The 15,698-nt window shown below is 40.7% G+C and overlaps 1 protein-coding gene across 1 annotated transcript; it reads left to right on the forward strand.

The window, feature by feature from the left end:
• Positions 1-304: 304 nt before the first annotated feature.
• LOC133801816 (dynamin-related protein 4C-like) lies at positions 305-3,017 on the forward strand. The gene has a single exon (XM_062240053.1). It carries the CDS (start codon positions 638-640, stop codon positions 2,681-2,683), a length of 2,046 nt encoding a protein of 681 aa, XP_062096037.1. The 5' UTR covers positions 305-637; the 3' UTR covers positions 2,684-3,017.
• Positions 3,018-15,698: the final 12,681 nt, after the last annotated feature.

Here is a 15,698-nt window from a genome sequence, read left to right on the forward strand (position 1 = left end):
TATCAACTAGCCCATTGCATGTTCAATTTAGGTTAATAATAAACTTAAAAGAGCTAAGGTAACGATAGAAAACAAGAAAATGACTCGGTTATATGGTTTAAAGAGTAGAATGGTATTTTAACTAATTTAAAAAAAAAATTGATCTGATGGTTCACAAACCTTAGAGTTTAATCTAACGACTAAAAATCTGATGTCTTCAATTTTTTGTCTCATTCATTCATGTCTCACAAATTATTTGAAGACACTAAAATAAAATTATAAATAATTTAAATATATATTAAATAAATAAATAGAATACCTTTAAATAATTGGTGTATCACGGGGCAGTGGTGATTTCTTTTCCAATCACAATCAAGTGAGGCAGGAAGAATTGTCCATATATAAAATCAAAATCTCTAAAGATTAATTTGGCACATCCAGATGTGTCACTTTTCCCTGGGTAAGGAACAATATTGTAGAAGATTTCTTCGACAACTGATTGACAAGACCATGGCTTTCTTATTTATGAGCTTTTCAGGCTCACTGACCATACTTACCACCGTCGTCACCTTCTTCACACTCATTTTCTCACCTTTTCTCTACTCACAGTCACTGTCACTCTTCATCATCTGAAAAACTTGTTACCAGAGAAAAAATAATGAAGAGTAAGAGAAAGCGTACCGCTGCAGTGTTATACAACAAGCCTACTGCTTCTGATCTCAGTCACCAGGAAAACTTAGCTAAGAAAGAAGGTGACGATCATGGCAGTGGTGAGTTAGTCCTCGTTTCACCACCAATAGCTTCCTCCTACAATGACAGGATTCGTCCCGTGCTCGATGCAGTCGACAAGCTCCGAAACCTTGCTGTCATGGAGGAAGGAGTACAGCTTCCCACCATCGTCGTCGTCGGAGACCAGTCCTCCGTGATCGAATCACTCGCTGGGATCAATCTTCCTCGTGGCCAAGGCATTTGCACCAGGGTACCTCTCATCATGAGACTCCAAAACCACTCGAGTCCTCTGCCGGCGCTTTTCTTGGAGTATGACAAGAAAGTCGTTCGGACTGACGAGGAACATGTCTCACAAGCCATAAACAAGGCGACTCAAGTGATTGCCGGACCTGGTAAGAAAATATCTAAAACCCCTTTGACTCTCGTGGTGAAGAAGAAAGGGATTCCTGACTTGACCATGGTTGACCTTCCTGGGATCACCAGAGTCCCCGTTCACGGCCAGCCAGAAAATATATACGATCAAATCAAAGATATCATAATGGAATATATAAAACCAGAAGAGAGTATCATACTCAATGTGTTGTCTGCAACGGTTGACTTTCCCAATCCCACGTGTGAATCGATTCGAATGTCACAGAGCGTTGACAAAACCGGAGAGAGGACTCTAGCCGTAGTCACCAAGTCAGATAAGTCACCCGAAGGGCTCAAGGAAAAGGTAACTGCTGATGATGTGAATATAGGGCTTGGTTATGTCTGTGTTAGGAACAGGGTCGGCAATGAGTCGTATGAAGATGCTCGAGTAGCGGAAGCTAAGCTTTTCGAGTCTCATCCTTTGCTTTCCAAGATTGATAAATCGATCGTTGGGATCCCTGTTTTGGCTCAGAAGCTTATGGAGATTCAAGCCAGGAGTATAGCTCGAAACTTAACTGACATTGTCAAGAAGATCAATGATAAGTTGAGCCATAATATTTCCGAGTTCAAAACACTCCCCAAGGCCATGTCTTCCATGGCTGAAGCCATGAGTGCTTTCAGGAGGGTCATTGGGCAAGTCAAAGAGTCACTAAGGAAAATTCTGTTGAGAGGAGAATTTGACGAGTACCCAAATGATAAGAAGATGCATTGTAAAGCTCGGTTGGTTGAGATTCTTAATGACTTTTTCTGTGATCTTAAAGAATGTCCTCAGAGCAATCCAACTAGTGATTTTTTGATGGATGAGATCAAGTACTTGGAAGAAGCCAAAGAGATTTCTCTTCCCAACTTCTTTTCCCGGACTATATTTCTCTCTATATTACAAGAAAAGGTAAATGGGATTTCGAGTATTCCTACAGATTTTGTGAAAACGCTATGGAGTTACATAGAGGAGGTGGTGATGACTGTTCTGATGAGCCATGTCCAAAACTATTACCAGCTTCAACTCTCAGCCAAAAGAGCAGGGCTTAATCTGATAGAGAAGATGAAAGAGAACTCTATGAAGTGGGTTTCGGAGGTTGTGGAGATGGAGAAATTGACTGATTATACTTGTAACCCGGAGTTCGAAATTGAATATAAGAAGCTCATGGCTCAAAAAGATGCATTCATGAGAAATGTCTATTCCTGCAATTCTATGAACATTGAAGGTCTTGGCTTGGTTGACTTGGTGAATCCAAGCAAATCTCCACATCTATTACCTCAAGCTTTTGACTTGAGGATGAAAATGGTGGCTTACTGGAATATTGTGCTGACAAGGTTTGTTGACTCCATGGCTCTGCATTTGCAGCTGAGTGTTCACAAGCTGGTGAATGACCATTTGGAAAGAGAGCTTGTAGCCCAAATGATGGCTCCTGATGGAAATGGGCTGGAGAAAATGATGGATGAGTCGCCATTGGTTGCCACTAAGCGCGCCAAGCTGGATGGCAGTATTAACAAACTCAAGGAATGCAAGGAGATTCTAGCCAAAATCATGGACAGAACTGCTACCACTAGTTGTGGTGAATGAATACCTCTCCAAAGGTGAAGTCAATCTAAGGTTCATGGTATAGTTTGTTGAAGTTGTTTAGTGAGTTGTGCTTTTGTAGTAGCTTTGTTAATCTTTTGTGGTTTTTCTTAGTAAGATTAGAAGTAGGGGAGAGGAGGGCAGTGGTCATAGACAGTGTTGCTTATGGAGATTAGGAAATGTTTGTTATAACAGATGGTTTCTTTTGGAATATGTTGTTGGTTCTATACTGTCATTTCATTCTGTTTCTAGCTTTTATCAAATATTTAGAGCTTTTGTTGGAATGTCTGTGAGGCTATCTGGCCCATCTTAATTAAGAAGTTTTGGTTTCTTGTCATCTTATAATCCATTATCCATTATCCATATTGACATATTACTTTACCTTTTATTGACATAATCCATGATTTACTCTGCTTTCTCAATACATAATTTGTTTTCCAACCATGTTTTCTATATTAACAACAAACACTACAAGGAAATAATGAAAAAAGAAATGATATATAATATTACATCATGGCTTACCTGAACAGTACTTTTCAAATGATATTTGTGTTCCTTTTAAGGTCAAGCAACTATATTTGAACAAGTCTTTTTTTCTCAGGTGGGTTAGAATTGTATTAGTGACTAGAGTCTTTGCATAGCTCAACTTATCATAAGAAAATTATAGATAAATCAAGAGACTGTTGCTGGAGTCATCTCAGACAGAATTCCAATGGGAGAGTGTATGGATCAAATCAATCCTCTAATCTTGAGTCATAAGCAAACAGATCAAATAACACCAGCAACAAGAACAAAGACACAACCAGATTATTACTTGGTTAGAACACTCAAGATACAAAGTACGTAATATCTGCCTCACAAACTCACAGTGCAAGAATTATCAAACCAGCACCGAAAACACAATAAGAACTCTTAGATCTTATTTCATTTTTCAGTTTGTAACACCCTTATACAATACCAACAGAGCTAATATTCCATATATATATATATATATATATATAAAGAGACAATAGAAGCCAATAGAACCTTGCCAAGAATAAACTGTACACATTCTGCAGTCACAAGTCCAAGTAGGCAGCCAACTGTTCGGGCAACTCATCAGCAAGAAACTTCTTAACAGAATTAACTGTCATTAAGAAAGAAAGAAAGGACACAAGCTTTCTTTCCAAATCGTACGTGGGCTACAAGGTGACAGGTGATTTCTATTGACAATAAAGCCATTTTCGTTTTTTGAAAATATTGTTTTAGTAAATATTTTGGTTTTAATAACTACTGTCGTTTCGTAGATTTTGTGTTTTTACAACCATCGTCGTTTTACATAAATGTTGCCGTTTTCAGTCAAGGTTGTCGTTGTAAATGAATGTTGTCGTAAAATGATTATCGGTTTGTATAGTTATTGTCGTTTTTTACAATTATTATTGTTTTTGATAAATATTGTCGTTTTCATAAAAATTGTCGTCTTTCTCAATTGTTTTCCTGTCGAAGGTCTAAGATGAAGTCTGGTTGATGATGTTAGGAATTAAACTAATTGTTTTAAATATACCTCGGCTGTGGAGAACTAATGGAGAGTCGAGGAGTGTTGTAAAGAGCATTGTGATATGTTGAGAGGACTGAGAGTTCAGTTTTACCCTTTCTTGGACAATAAATAAGGTCAAGGGCTACTACTGCTATGGCTTTAGAGAAAAGGGCAGTTGCTAATTTTATTATATAATAATAATAATAATAATAATAATAATATGAAAAATGTCAATGTACATTGCACGTACACACCACAAACTAGTAATACATTATTTCCATTTCCACTTAATTGATGATTATGGAAAGGCATACATAGTATGTCACAGTGCTAAGAAACATGCACATATATATCTCTTCTATATAATTATATAATAAGTCTGTAGATACTTTCGCATGGCAGTGGTGAGCTCTAGTGATTGCATGATTTGTGAAGATTATGAGGAAACTCACTCTCACCTTTTCTTTTCCTGCTGTTACAGTAGGAAGGTTAAGGAAGTGGCTGAGCTGGAATATGAGCAGTCAAGAGTTGATTTGTTTAGTTAAATGGATCAAGAAGAGGAAAATGTCTCAAGGAAGGAAGAAAATTTACATGAGTGCTATTGTTGCTTTGGTTTACTTCATTTGGCAAAGTAGAAATAGTATCTTATATATGGGAACATAAACTACCTACAGTCCAAGTTGTTGTTCATAAAATAAAAAATGCTGTGTGTAATAGATTTCAATGCATGAGTACAAAAAAATTCAATAGAATAGATAAGGAGTGGGTGGAGTCATTATACAACGATTGTAATTAGTTGGTTGTTTCTGTTTTAAGTTGCAATTTCCTTTGTGATCAATACAATTTCTTCTGTCTTTAAAAAAAAAAAAGTGTGTAGATAACGGAAATTTTTGGTTTTAACAGTTTTTTTTTTTTATTTTGTAAGGTTAACTTTAACAGAGTATTCTTATATTTAACATAATATTCTTATATTTAATTGTAATTTGTAAACCCTTAAACTTAAATAAAATAAAATAAATAATTAAAAAAATTAAAATAGGATATTTTTGATATATTTTACAATGATAATTATTTAAAAATAATAAATAATTAAACTAATTAAAATAGAATATTTTTGAGATATTTTACCATGATAATTATTTAAAAATAATAAATAATTAAACATATTAAAATATGATATTTTTGAGATATTTTACAATAATAATTATTTAAAAACTAATAAAATCATATTTTTTTTATAACTTAAATAAAATTTAATTAAACTTAAACTTAATTTAATAATATCATATCAAACATAATATACTGTGAATTAGCAACAAATTGCTTTTTTTTTTAACAAACTAGCAATAAACATAAATTTAAAATCCACATATAATATTTAATATTACATTAAACATATAATATATAATCTCTTGTTGTCACTCCCAAATTCAAAAAATAGAACAAAAATAAATAAATTATTTAATTAAAATATGATATTTATTTAAAAATTTATATGACATTAATATAAATTTAATAAAAATAATTAATAAATTTTATAAATAAAACTAAATAAACGTGCAATATGCACGTTGCTTGTATCTAGTATATTTATATATACTAAATACAAGAAACATGCATATTTGCACGCTTGCTTAGTTTTATTTATAAAATTTATTAATTATTTTTATTAATGTTATATAAATTTTGAAATAAATATCGTATTTTAATTAAATAATTTATTTATTTTGTTTAAGTTTATGTTTGTTGACGCCGTTTTTCATCAACAGTGAAAGAAGAGCACGAAAACAATAATCAGTTATGGCCAATAAAAATGTGATAACACAAATGAGATTTTTTACGTGGTTCAGCAGTTAACTCTGCCTAGTCCACGAGTCTTTGTTATTAAACTTAAGATGATCTCTAAAAATTCTTCAAGATGAATTCCCCAGAGTTTTCTCTCAAGATTACAAAAATTCGGTCCCTTACAATGGCACATGACCTCTCTATTTATAGAGAGGATTTCAGAATACTATCCCACATATTTCGGGAAGTTATTCTGTATATGCAAATAAATTTAATGGCATTCAAAGCTTGCAATCCTATATACAAGGAAACGTCCCCTGAAGATCAGGGGGCATATAACTAAACGATTAATATTCCTTGATTATAGGGGATTTATAGCAATTAATGTTGACCGCGTCTCTCATTGATGATTCTCTAAGATATTCAAAGTTATTATCTTATATCGCCAAGGCCCTATTCACCCAAGTCTCTTATTGACTTTCGAGCTATAGCATCTTCCTGAGACCACATGACTTCGAGCTCATACGTGTGTCAGGATCGGAGCCCTGATCCGCGGCCATCCCGAGACAGACGTATTTCGGGGTCTGTCTTTCGAGCTTGTGAGGATCGCGAGGCTACCATCTTCGAAGTCATCTCTGCTTCGCAGGCTTGACGCTTAGACTTCGGACATGTTCCAGATATCACGAGTCCATTCATTACGAATCCAGCTTTCGAGGTCACAATTCTTATGGCTCGAAATCTGGGTGTAACATCTTGCCCCCTCAAAAGTATTTGTTCGAATCCTATGAGAAGGAAACTTTTGAACTACTTTCTTCGGGAACCGCATCGTCACTTACTTGAAAATGGACACGTGACAGTTGGGTATTGCTCATTCAGAGTACTCGAGTACCTTGGAAATCCGCCCACGATCGTTCGTCTGCCACCTTTCTGGTACCATCATGTCATCAATCCCTATCCGTTGGATTTGATGAGGATTCAGACCAATAGCCCGGATCAATCCCTTTCTGATCGTCTATATATAAGGTTCCTGTCATCTCCCTTATTTTACTTTTACGTTCAAAAAAAAAAAAAGAAAAAAAAAAGAAAGAAAGACCAGAGGCTATCCCAGAAAACTCTTGTTTTTGCATGTTTTCCCAGCCAAGGAAACAAAGGACCGCAAGTTTGTTCGAGACCGTAAGCTCATACCTGCAGCCTCTCCTTCAATCAACGATTTCTCTGCAATCGCCATCATTGTGTAAGTATCCGATGATCTTTTCATTTTTCTCTTATGCCAGTTTCCGTCTATGTTGTTCTTGTTATTTCTAGGAATGCACTAGTTTATTTTCTTAGTATGATACGCTAGGAAATTTTTGACCGATAGGATTTCACGTTTAAGCCTCCACACTAGGTTTAAATCACTGGTTCCAAATCCAGTTTTGGTGTAGAACAAGGTCTCTTTTTTCTGGGTTTCAAAATTTAAAAGACATATCTTGCACACCAAGATATCGGGTATAAAATCTTGGTTTTAATGAACGCACAATACCCAAGATTACCATTTATGAATAACCGTCACCCTTTTTCCCTGATATTTCGGGATTTTCAAAAATTTATCCACTCCCCTTCTTTTCTTCGTAGAATACACGTTCCGACTCTTTAATCGGGTTTTTAGTATCGAGCTCATTTCGTATCCAAGAATTCTCTGAGCTTTCCTTATTAAGCTTGCAATTCTTGAACCCTTGCATGCATGGCCCTCACCATTTTTTCTTTCTCGCTAGATGTCACAAAATCTGGAAAGACGGTGGGGGTCGTTGCTGGCAATCCCTTACTCGCAAAAAACTCTGAGCCCAGAGTCGCTGTTTGCTCGGAATCAATGTTTGATTCGTGAATACGATCTCGCACGGGAACAGGAGGAAACCCGAGCTCACTATCGCCGCCAAATCGTCGAGGTCATAGAGAAGAAGAGGAGAACCCTTCGAGAGGCTCTTTATCCAGAATCTAATTCAGGGCCCAGACCGATCCCCCTCGACCCTGAATTAAAAGTCACCATCGCGTATAGTCCGGGAGAGCTCCAATTTTCATTGATGGGGGAGCCTTCAATCTCGCAGCCGAGGAGGGAATTCTTTGAGGCCGAGCAGTACTGGAGCTCGGTCACCTCGATAAATCAGGTAACTGATATCCTGGCCTTCCATGGTCTTAGGTTGTCAAGCTCCTTAAGGTGTCGAGCTCCGACCTCTAGTGAACGAAGCTGCTATGCTCCAGGGACTGGAAACCCTGACAACAAGCTGAGGTACACGGCATGGAGCCAGGAACACATGAAGGCAGGAGCACTACTGCCTTTGAAGTCTTTCTTCAAGGACTTCACGGAATTTGTTGGGTTGGCCCCGTTCCAGCTCAACACTAATTCTTACAGGGTTCTGTCTGCCCTGAGGTCGTTATACCACGAGCTAAAGTGGGAAGGAACTTCACCAAAGGAGATCCTGTATCTCTTTTGTCTGAAAAGCAACCCCTCCCGAGCTCGGGGAGGAGACGGCTTCTATTATCTTTCGAGCTACCCCAAATAGAAAAAGGTGTTTGCGGACCTTCTTAATCATCCACCTGACTTCAAGAAGGCCTTCTTCTGGACAGATGGCTTGTCCCCGTCTCGATGCTACTCATTCAGACTGATCCGTAAGTACCCCAACCTCCTTTATCTCTGTGCTCGGATTTTTGTTTGTAGGTTCCTACTTAGTTGAAATGTGTTTTATTCTCCAGCCAATTTTCACCGTCCTACTCCTGACGACGCGATGAAGGAGCATAGAGAGGCTCTGCTCCAACTCCCTTATGGCAGGAGGTCCCTCTCATATCTTTTGCATGAGAGCAAGCTCCGAGCTTGCGGGCTTTTGGAAGATGGCCAGTCCACCTCAGACTGGTCTAACAAAAAGTACGACCACTGGGAGCACGTGCCTTTGCCTACAGGCGTCCTCCCTCCAAGGAGAGAGGTGAGGCCCTCGCTTCCAGCTCGTCGAAGAAGCCCGCCATCGGGAAATGAGGCTAACGATGAAACCACGAGCTCGGACTCTGATGATCAAGGTATAGTCATCCTTAGCTCGAGAATGTGGTCCCCCACCTTATTAACACACAAACCCGATAGGTTAGTCTTGTGCCCGGATGATAGGGACCATTTCTATATATGGACCTGGGTAGATGACCGAGTTCATAGGTTTGATAGTTGGCTCGGGAAGTATGACACTATGTATAGTCTGAACGAGGTGTGGGACGGGATAGCCGTCCAATATGGGACCAATGACTATAGGGACCTCTCGAGGTTGACGTCTACCTATAGGGAAGGTACTCCCCCCGCCTATCCTGAAGATGGGGGAATTTCATGGTCTCCGAGCTCGAGCTCGGGGGAGAGTTCCAGTTAGGTTTCTTCTATCATTACTTTGTATATCTACGCGATGCTGAATCACTTCATATATTTTTTCTTTTCTGTTATGACTCACATTGTGGCGTAACTGTGTAGGCAAGATGGATTCCGACCTTGACAACTTCCTCGAGAGTGGTGGTGCCAAGAGGAGCAAGCATCCCAGGGCGGGGTCGCGAAAGGTTGACCGGCCTGCCAAAGTCCCCAAGAGGACCGAGAAAACACCTCCTCCCTCAACTCTGCCTGTTACAAGCTCCATCGCGGCGCCGACTTCGCAGGTCGGTGCCTCCACCATGGCGCCGACTTCGCAGGTCGATGCCTCTATTATGACCGGGCCCCAACTTCCTGTAGTGGTTCGGCCGACACTCGGTCCACCTCCCAGAAAGCCTTATGCTTCTCGAACTCACAAGCTGTTAGTTTCTACTCACATGGAGGAGTATGTAATTGACAATGCGGCTGGATCCCATGGGTGTAACGACCCGAATTTGCTAATCAGGCTTAGGGCCTTGATTAGTGTGCCTGGAGGGCAATAAATGATTTATTATGCTTTAATGTGTTAATGGGTGAATTTATGTGAATATATGATAGTGATGCATGTTTAGTGAGTTAAATATGCATGTGGGCCCCGTCTGGATATTAGGGGCATGAATGTGATATATGTTGTATATATATGTGAAATGTCTGCGCAGCACGATCCGAGACAGTCCTGGGGAGCGGTTAGCCAGAGGGTCACAACGGGGTTGAGATTCTGACTCGGGGCGAGTCGAGGGGTAATTTGGGTATTAGGTGTGTTATGGGATTATTGGAACACGAAAATAAATATTTGGAGATATATTTGATGATAGAATGACTAGGCGGGAATATTGAGGAAATTTACCATTTTGCCTCGGGGACGTTTTGGTACCCCGAACCTTGAGGTCACCCTTGAGACTTAAGTCATATAAAACAAAAAGAAGAATTAACTGGAACTTTGGGGAAACCGACTATTACATTCTCCCTTGGCTGAGATAGCTCTCTCCTTCTTCACTCTCTCTCACTCACTAAGGCAAACCTAAGGGGAAACTTAAGGAAAACTAAGCAAAAGCTAAGGGATTTCAGCTGGGGAAACCTAAGGGAACTTGAAGCTTGAAGATTGAAGCATAGGGGGAACTAGTTCTAAGGCTCAATTCAACAAGAGGTAAGCTTTGATTATGATGGATATGTCTAAAGTTGCAGCTGGTTATTAGAATATGCATGCTAGCAAGTTTGGTTTGTTCTTGTGTTGTCTAGTTGGGTTTCGGGTTGGATTCTAATGGGTTTTGATGCTGTTACTGAGTTATTATTGAGTTGGAATATGTGTTTAATAGCTGGGTTGGATAGGTGAGTTTTAGGTGAGGATTGGCTTGAAGAGAAGATGGGAAATTGATGAAGAATTCTGGGTTCAGCATGGTGCGCCGCGGCCCGCATGCGCGCGCAGCCATGGGAGGCTGGGGGAACTCGAGCGCCCCGCAGCGCTTGCAGGGCGCGCCGCGGCCCGCGTGGTGGACAGTGGAGATCTCGCCTCTGTTTTGAGGCTAGCCGCGACTCTATAGGGTGGGGCCACGACCCTTAGTGTCAGTGAGGATTTTAATGATATTTTTGACTTGGGAACTTAAAGGGTAAGGCTCGGGATGGATTTTATCATTCGAATTGATATAATTCAAGGTCCCGGAGGTTAGGGTTATGGTTTGAGGTTATTCATTGGATTAGAACTTGATGACTGAATATTGGTGATGTGTTGTGACTAGGGATTTCGACGAGGCTCCAGTTTGAGGACTGTGCTCGGGACATCGGTGCTCGGAAAGCTCGGAACTCAGGTAAGAGAACCCTTGTTCCCATAGAGCTTGTGTGCAAGGCTGAGCCCAATGTGCTTGAATAAATTGATGTGCAGGGCTGAGCCCAGTGTGATTGAATGGATTAGTATGCAGGGCCGAGCCCAATATGTTAGAACTGCGGGGCGTAGCCCTTTAGCTGATTATGCTAGAATTCTATGCTTGCTTGTTATGCTTTGTGAGTTATAATGTGAATGGTCGGCTTGAGCCGGGAACGGTGTAGACCGAGAACGGCGAAAGGGCCGGGAACGGCGTTGGGCACGTTGAGTGCAAGGCCGAGAACGGCAAAGGGGCCGGGAGCAGCGCTGAGCAGGTGGAGTGCGAGTTGCCAGGGTGAGTCCCCAGAAGGATACCTGGGATATCCGTACGGCGTAGTCCACGACCCCAGGGCTTGGTAAACGCCTGGGACGGCTAGGCCATACGTGTTTAGCCATTGGTGGCATGCTGGTATGTTTGATATATGTGTTGCATGTGTTATCTGCTTGTGGGTTCTCTTGCTTAGCTTCGGCTCACAGATGCTCTGTGGTGCAGGTAAAGGGTATAGTGATGATCAACCAACCATGAGTACAGCAGGTGTGAGGCGGCGTGTACATGTTTGGCCAGCCTGGCCGCCACGACCAGAGGACGTTGGGAGATGCTTGTAATAAACTTTGATTTTGTCGTCTAGTCGACCTGGTTTAACTAATATGTAGTAAACATTTCTAAACTGTATTTTGGGATCCCAAGTGTAAACCTTTTACGATTTTCTATGGAAATTAATATTTCTAAGGTTTCTCCTCTGTTTATAGCTTAATTACACTGTTTGATCTAAAACCTCGATTAGCGAGATGAAAGCACGTTTTTAAACTCACTTAGTAACGACTCTAAGGAAGTAGGGCATTACAATGGGTCTACGCTAGGCTCAGATGTTATGTCCCGAATCGACCAGAGCTTTAGCAGTTTAGACGCTCCTCAATGGGAATTTTTAAACAATGCCCGAGACTGCACCTCCCTCTACGAGAAGAGTATCGAGCTCGCCACCGCGGTAACTTTTCTTCAACTCCTTAGTTATATTTATAGATAGTTCTGGTGTTAATGATGATTTTATTTTTTGTCAGACTCTTGTTGTTACTGCCCAGCTCAACTATAAGTTAAACAATGAGATCCATTCGAGCAAGTCTTATGCTCAGGAGGCGAAGGATCTTCAACTCAAAGAAAGTGATGACCTGAAGGCATCAAATTCAAAGCTTGAGGCAGGAGCTGAGGAGCTTAAGGCCAAGGCATCCGAGCTCGAGAAGCTGAATGCTAGGCTCACGGAGCTTGAGAAGGAGAATTTCAGGCTCGCAGAGCTGGAGAAGGAGAACACTCGGCTCCAGGAGGCTAACAAAAAACTCGAAGAAGAACGGGCCACCACTTTTGATATAATTGAGGGTGAAAAGGCTCGTCTCCTTGCTGAGTACAAAGAGAAGAAGGACCAGGCGGTTGATTTGGTCATGTACAGAATATGGGCCAACAACGAAGACCTCAATACCAGCTTCCTAGGTCCTCATGAGGCAAAGCTTCTAGATAAGTGGAATGCTCGGCTCGAGACGGAAGAGGCTGCTCGGGAGGCCGCCTCCGAGGGTGCTCAGAAGGATAGTCATGCTATTCGTCCTGAGGGGTCCGATGCTGCTGATGCTGAGAAGGCCAAGGAGACTGCTCCTTCTTGAATCTGATATCGGGGAAATCTTATCTAGGGGCTGCGTCCCCTCATTTTTATAAATTCTCTTTAATTTATGCCCGTAAGGCTGATACAATCGTATTTTTTATTTCAATACATATGCTTTACATTTATTGGTTCGAAGTATTTTTCACCTTTTATATTAAAGAATCTTATATGTTTATTTAATCGTACAAACATAGTTTGGATTTAGGCTCGAGACTCAATGCATTCATGCATCGTTTACTCGAATTATCCGCTTCCGATCTCGTTATTTATCAAGGTCGGACATTACTTTAACCATGAACCCGAAAGTACTTGTATGGTATGTAATGCAGATGGTTTAGTTATATCTTATTGCTTAGTTACTTTTTCTCGTCCTCGGTTATTCTTCCGAGGTTATGAGTTCGAAACTATTTTTCTATAAGATATTCCAACCTCTGTCTCGACTTATCTCGAAGTAGGTTTAGGTTCCAACTTGTTGTCGATTAGTTTTAGCTGGTTTGTTCCAAACCTATTAAGGTCGTGTTTGGTTTGTGATCCATACACTTATGTTCTTAATTTAGTTCGCATACTTGGTTATGTCCAAACATTTTTCTTTTGATAATTTGGTTACGTCCAAACTATCTAAGCTCGCGCATCTGGTTATATCCAAACACTTGCATGTTTTTTGTAATTTGGTTACGTCCAAATTATCCAAGCTCGCGCATCTGGTTATATCCAAAGACTTTGCATCTGGATTTGATAATTTGGTTACGTCCAAACTATCTAAGCTCGCGCATCTGGTTATATCCAAACACTTGCATGTTTTTGGTAATTTGGTTACGTCCAAATTATCCAAGCTCGCGCATCTGGTTATATCCAAACACTTTGCATCTGGATTTGATAATTTGGTTACATCCAAACTATCTAAGCTCGCGCATCTGGTTATATCCAAATACTTGCATGTATTTCGTACATGTTATTTTATTTTTAAGCTGATGGTATATATACTAATGATGCCCCCTTAATATCCTATGAGTGTGACCATATGTTATTAAATTAAGAGAGATTGCAAAAATAAAAAGAGATAACATATTGAACGAAATAGATCTTTATTTGGTGGAATTCAAAAGTAGACAAATTAGTACAGATAATTTTTTTTTTTCATGGTTACAGGCAACACTCTTCCTATACTATTGGTAGTAAGGTCTTAGGTGTTTGCCATTCCATGCTCGCGGTACCAGGCTCCCATCCAATCTCGCTAGCTTGTAAACACTGGGCCGGATGACTGACTCTACCTGGTATGGTCCTTCCCAATTTGGCTTGAGCACACCAGCTGCTGGATCTCGTGTTGCCAAAAATACGCGTCTCAACACCAGATCTCCCACACTGAACTTTCGATCTCGAACCCTCTTGTTGAAATACCTAGTAGCTCGTTGCTGGTAGGCAGCGTTCCTCAGCTGAGCCTCATTTCTCTTTTCTTCAATCAAGTCTAAAGTTTCTTCGAGCTGAGTGTGGTTTGAGTTTTAGTCGTAAATGTGAGTTCAAATTGTGGGGATTTCGACCTCAATAGGAAACATAGCCTCACATCCGTATGCTAGAGAGAACAGGGTGTGCCCCGTTGATGTTCGAGCTGTTGTCCTATATCCCCATAGGACTTGGGGCAATTCTTCGGGCCAACGTCCCTTTGCTTCCTCCAAATTTTTCTTTAATGAACTCTCAAGAGTTTTGTTTACAGCCTTGACCTGGCCATTTGTCTGAGGGTGAGCTACTGATGAAAAACTCTTTATTATTCTATTCTTTTCACAGAAGTTGGTAAACAAGTCGCTATCGAACTGGGTTCCGTTGTCGGATACAATCTTTCTCGGCACCCCATATCGGCATACGATGTTTTTTACCACGAAGTCAAGGACCTTTTTGGAAGTTATTGTTGCCAACGGTTCAGCCTCCGTCCACTTTGTGAAGTAATCCACAGCGACTACTGCATATTTTACACCGCCCTTGCCAGTTGGGAGAGAGCCTATGAGATCGATTCCCCATACCGCGAATGGCCATGGGAATGTCAACATGGTCAGCTCGGATGGGGGAGCTCGAGGAATCGTGGCGAATCTCTAGCATTTTTCGCATTTCTTTACATATTCGAAAGAATCCGATTTAATGGTGGGCCAAAAATATCCTTGGCGTATGATTTTCTTGGACAGGCTATGCCCCCCGGTATGGTCTCCACAGAACCCTTCATGAATTTCTTCGATGATCTTCTTGGCTTCGGGTGGAGTTACGCACCGTAGTAATGGCATGGAATACCCCCTTCTATATAGCTTTCCGTCCAACATGGTGTATCGGGGAAGCTGATACATTAACTTTCGAGCCTGGTTCCGGTCTTTTGGAAGGACGCCGGTCTCGAGATATTCCACTATCGGGGTCATCCAGGTAGGCTCGGCCTCAATCATACACACATCTTCCTTCTCTGGCTCGTTAATGCTAGGTGCTGAGAGGTGTTCTATTGGCACAACGTTTAGTTCATCATTCTCAGCGGAGGTGGCGAGCCGAGCTAAGGCATCTGCATTTGAGTTCCGTTCTCGGGGAACCTGTTCGATTGCATAAAATTCGAAATGCTCCAATGCGGATTTTTCCTTCTCTAAATATGCTGCCATCCTCGTGCCACGAGCCTGGTATTCTCCCAAGATTTGATTAACCACGAGTTAGGAGTCGCTGTAGCAATGTATAGCTTTGGCTTTGAGCTCTTTGGCTATACGAAGTCCCGCCAGTAAAGCCTCGTATTCAGCTTCATTATTCGACGCTTTGAAGTCAAATCTTAAGGCCGA

The sequence above is a fragment of the Humulus lupulus genome, chromosome 9 (assembly GCF_963169125.1).
Source record: "Humulus lupulus chromosome 9, drHumLupu1.1, whole genome shotgun sequence".
Classification (NCBI taxonomy): domain Eukaryota; kingdom Viridiplantae; phylum Streptophyta; class Magnoliopsida; order Rosales; family Cannabaceae; genus Humulus; species Humulus lupulus.

Bases quoted from the DNA above. Each gene is read 5' to 3' on its own strand.
- LOC133801816 (XM_062240053.1), top strand. From the start codon at position 638: ATGAAGAGTAAGAGAAAGCGTACCGCTGCAGTGTTATACAACAAGCCT.